The sequence below is a fragment of the Perca flavescens genome, unplaced genomic scaffold (genome assembly GCF_004354835.1).
Source record: "Perca flavescens isolate YP-PL-M2 unplaced genomic scaffold, PFLA_1.0 EPR50_1.1_unplaced_scaf_133, whole genome shotgun sequence".
Lineage (NCBI taxonomy): Eukaryota > Metazoa > Chordata > Actinopteri > Perciformes > Percidae > Perca > Perca flavescens.
The window spans coordinates 1-5,000 of record NW_021166552.1 but is presented as its reverse complement, the minus strand read 5'-3'; the positions used below and the strand labels follow the sequence as shown (position 1 = coordinate 5,000).

General features: G+C 48.6%; 1 protein-coding gene across 1 annotated transcript in view; it reads right to left on the bottom strand.

The window, feature by feature from the left end:
- The window catches only part of LOC114551531 (kinase D-interacting substrate of 220 kDa B), a gene marked incomplete at both ends in the record, with an annotated part of 8,080 nt that extends 3,126 nt beyond the window's left edge, over positions 1-4,954 (bottom strand). Inside the window, 4 exons of the mRNA XM_028572555.1 lie at positions 1,820-1,998; positions 2,737-3,044; positions 4,208-4,296; positions 4,675-4,954. Of these exons, the coding sequence (XP_028428356.1) occupies positions 1,820-1,998; positions 2,737-3,044; positions 4,208-4,296; positions 4,675-4,954 (856 nt within the window). The remainder of the gene's footprint in view (positions 1-1,819; positions 1,999-2,736; positions 3,045-4,207; positions 4,297-4,674) is intronic.
- Positions 4,955-5,000: the final 46 nt, after the last annotated feature.

Sequence of the window (5,000 nt, the reverse complement as noted above, 5' to 3'; positions counted from 1 at the left end):
TGCTATGATCTCCCTGAGTTTGGGGGTCCAGATAGACAGTATTACCTGCTATGATCTCCCTGAGTTTGGGGGTCCAGATAGACAGTATTACCTGCTATGATCTCCCTGAGTTTGGGGGTCCAGGTAGACAGTATTACCTGCTATGTTGTCCCTGAGTTTGGGGGTCCAGGAAGACAGTATTACCTGCTATGATCTCCTGAGTTTGGGGGTCCAGGTAGACAGTGTTACCTGCTATGATCTCCCTGAGTTTGGGGGTCCAGGTAGACAGTATTACCTGCTATGATCTCCCTGAGTTTGGGGGTCCAGGTAGACAGTGTTACCTGCTATGTTGTCCCTGAGTTTGGGGGTCCAGGAAGACAGTATTACCTGCTATGATCTCCCTGAGTTTGGGGGTCCAGGTAGACAGTGTTACCTGCTATGATCTCCCAGAGTTTGGGGGTCCAGATAGACAGTTTTACCTGCTATGAGTTTGGGGGTCCAGATAGACAGTATTACCTGCTATGATCTCCCTGAGTTTGGGGGTCCAGGTAGACAGTATTACCTGCTATGTTGTCCCTGAGTTTGGGGGTCCAGGAAGACAGTATTACCTGCTATGATCTCCCTGAGTTTGGGGGTCCAGGTAGACAGTGTTACCTGCTATGATCTCCCTGAGTTTGGGGGTCCAGATAGACAGTATTACCTGCTATGATCTCCCTGAGTTTGGGGGTCCAGGTAGACAGTATTACCTGCTATGATCTCCCTGAGTTTGGGGGTCCAGATAGACAGTATTACCTGCTATGATCTCCTGAGTTTGGGGGTCCAGGTAGACAGTGTTACCTGCTATGATCTCCCTGAGTTTGGGGGTCCAGATAGACAGTATTACCTGCTATGATCTCCCTGAGTTTGGGGGTCCAGGTAGACAGTGTTACCTGCTATGATCTCCCTGAGTTTGGGGGTCCAGATAGACAGTATTACCTGCTATGATCTCCCTGAGTTTGGGGGTCCAGGTAGACAGTATTACCTGCTATGATCTCCCTGAGTTTGGGGGTCCAGATAGACAGTATTACCTGCTATATCTCTCCTGAGTTTGGGGGTCCAGGTAGACAGTGTTACCTGCTATGATCTCCCAGAGTTTGGGGGTCCAGATAGACAGTTTTACCTGCTATGAGTTTGGGGGTCCAGATAGACAGTATTACCTGCTATGATCTCCCTGAGTTTGGGGGTCCAGGTAGACAGTATTACCTGCTATGTTGTCCCTGAGTTTGGGGGTCCAGGAAGACAGTATTACCTGCTATGATCTCCCTGAGTTTGGGGGTCCAGGTAGACAGTGTTACCTGCTATGATCTCCCTGAGTTTGGGGGTCCAGATAGACAGTATTACCTGCTATGATCTCCTGAGTTTGGGGGTCCAGGTAGACAGTATTACCTGCTATGATCTCCCCTGAGTTTGGGGGTCCAGATAGACAGTATTACCTGCTATGATCTCCCTGAGTTTGGGGGTCCAGGTAGACAGTGTTACCTGCTATGATCTCCCTGAGTTTGGGGGTCCAGATAGACAGTATTACCTGCTATGATCTCCCTGAGTTTGGGGGTCCAGGTAGACAGTGTTACCTGCTATGATCTCCCTGAGTTTGGGGGTCCAGATAGACAGTATTACCTGCTATGATCTCCCTGAGTTTGGGGGTCCAGATAGACAGTATTACCTGCTATGATCTCCCTGAGTTTGGGGGTCCAGGTAGACAGTATTACCTGCTATGATCTCCCTGAGTTTGGGGGTCCAGGTAGACAGTGTTACCTGCTATGATCTCCCTGAGTTTGGGGGTCCAGGTAGACAGTATTACCTGCTATGATCTCCCTGAGTTTGGGGTCCAGGTTCACGGTGCAGGGCAGGAAGGTGCGGATGTCTCTGGCAGTGAGGACCGGGGTCCGAGAGGACAGGAAGACCTCAAACCCCCGAACGTCTGCGTCGATCTCCAGCAGCGGCTCCACGTCCTTGGTGGTCGGGATGCTCTTGGCCACCCTGACGGGGACAGAAGAAGAAGAAACCAGACCAGGGTCAGTCCAGGGACCTTCATCAGACGGCAGAAAACTTTTAAAGTCTGTGTGTGTGTGTGTGTGTGTGCGTGTCTGTCCGTCCGCTTCCCGATACCGATTCCGATACCTGAACTTGCGTATCGGCCGATACCGAGTACCGATCCGATACCAGAGTGTCAAATACTTCATTATGTTTTAACAGCTGTATACTACTATCTCTGTATGATGTGATATGATGTATAACAGCTGTATACTACTATCTCTGCTGATATGATGTATAACAGCTGTATACTACTATCTCTGTATGATGATATGATGTATAACAGCTGTATACTACTATCTCTGTATGATGATATGATGTATAACAGCTGTATACTACTATCTCTGTATAGATATGATATTATTTCTATCTTTAGATGAAATTATTTCATGAAACAAACCAAACCCAAACAATGAATGCCCCAGAACTTTCTTTTATTCTCCAGTTTGACAGTCAGTTATAAAAGAAAAAGAACATAAATAAACTACTTTAACGTAGATTTTCTTCAGGGCTTTATTACGTGGTATCTGATCGGTGCATAAACTCCAGTACTTCCCGATACCGATACCAGCGTTTTAGGCAGTATCGGAGCCTATATCGGAGTATCGGAACATCTCTATCTCCGAGTGCAGGAAGCTGAGAAGTGTGTAGTTAGTAGTGAGTGTTAACAGGGTGACCTCTGACCTCTCGTAGATGGTCCTGAGCGCGGCGTGTTCGGGCACGCCGTCGCTCTCCTCCAGGTACAGGATGAGCCAGGACGTGCGGTAGGGCCACTGCTCGGTGAGGTTAATCCAGGACGCCAGGCGGTCCCAGTTGAAGGCGATCTGATTGGCTCTCAGCAGGCGGCCCGTGACAGACACGATGTTGAGCAGGCGCCTCATGGTCTGAGGGCTGATGTCGCTGAACCAATCCTCGGCCACCATCAGCTTGGTGAGGTCAAAGGACATCTGGCGAGGAACGGAGCGCTGGGCCTGGCGCCGCCGGTGCGTGTCCTACATACACACACACACAGAAACACACACACAGAAACACAAACACACACACACACAGAAACACACACACACACAGAAACACACAGAAACACACACACACACACACACAGAAACACAGAAACACACACACACACAGAAACACAGAAACACACACACACACACACAGAAACACAGAAACACACACACACACACACACACACACACACAGAAACACACACACACACAAAACACAGAAACACACACACACACACACACACAGAAACACACACACACACAGAAACACAGAAACACACACACACACAGAAACACAGAAACACACACACACACACACAGAAACACAGAAACACACACACACAGAAACACACACACACACAGAAACACACACACACACACACAGAAACAAACACACACACACACAGAAACACACACACACGCGGACGCACAAACACACACACACACACACACGGAGAGAGACACACACACACACACAGACATAAATATGAAGTAAAGAGGAAGATACTGGATGTAACAGCTGATGTAACCGCTGAGTGTAACAGCTGATGTAACAGCTGATGTAACAGCTGATGTAACAGCTGATGTAACCGCTGAGTGTAACAGCTGATGTAACAGCTGATGTAACAGCTGATGTAACAGCTGATGTAACAGCTGATGTAACAGCTGACATGTATAAGCTGACATGTAACAGCTGAGTGTAACAGCTGATGTAACAGCTGATGTAACAGCTGATGTAACAGCTGATGTAACAGCTGATGTAACAGCTGACATGTATAAGCTGACATGTAACAGCTGAGTGTAACAGCTGATGTAACAGCTGATGTAACAGCTGATGTAACAGCTGGTGTAACAGCTGACATGTAACAGCTGACATGTAACAGCTGATGTAACAGATGATGTAACAGATGATGTAACAGCTGATGTAACAGATGATGTAACAGATGATGTAACAGCTGATGTAACAGCTGATGTAACAGATGATGTAACATATGATGTAACAGATGATGTAACAGCTGATGTAACAGCTGATGTAACAGATGATGTAACAGATGATGTAACAGATGATGTAACAGCTGATGTAACAGCTGATGTAACAGATGATGTAACAGATGATGTAACAGATGATGTAACAGATGATTGTCTCTCACCCGGCGGTTGAGCGTCGTCTTGCTGCCAAACTTAGTCAGTTCTCCCAAACTGTGCTGAGACAGTTTCCTGTCTAACTCCTCATGCCAACCTGCAGACAGACAGGCAGAGAGGGAGACAGGGAGGGAGACAGACAAACAGAAAGAGAGAGACAGACAGAGAGAGACAGACAGACAGGCAGACAGACAGAGAGAGAAACAGACAGAGAGAGACAGGCAGTCAGACAGACATAGAGTCACAGACAGACAGAGAGGGAGTCAGACAGACAGGCAGACAGACAGAGAGACAGACAGACAGAGAGAGAAACAGACAGGCAGACAGAGAGGGAGACAGGGAGACAGACAGACAGACAGACATCAGACATTAAAATGATACCAAAACATCTCCTCTCTCTCTCTGTGTGTGTTACGTCACCACATTGTTTTTTGTTTTTTTATAACAGAGTCACGCGCGTCGTCGGCGCGGTTACCGTCGGCGTTGGCGGCGTCCCCGTTGGCGTTGGCGTTGCCGGGCACCACGGCGACGGTGGCGGTGGCGGCGGCGGCGGCGGCGGCCATCTTCCTGGCGCCCGACAGCCCCCTGCTGTTGAGGAAGACGGGCAGGTGCACGATGTTCCTCATGTAGTCGTGGCCATTGATGTTGGAGTCGCGCAGCACGCTGCTCAGGTTCTGGTTGATCGCCTTGATGATGATGTGGGGGTCACTGGCGAAGATGGAGATGAACGGGCCCTTAGAGAACAGAACCCGCACCTGCAGGACACACACACACACACACACACACAAAGAGACAGACACA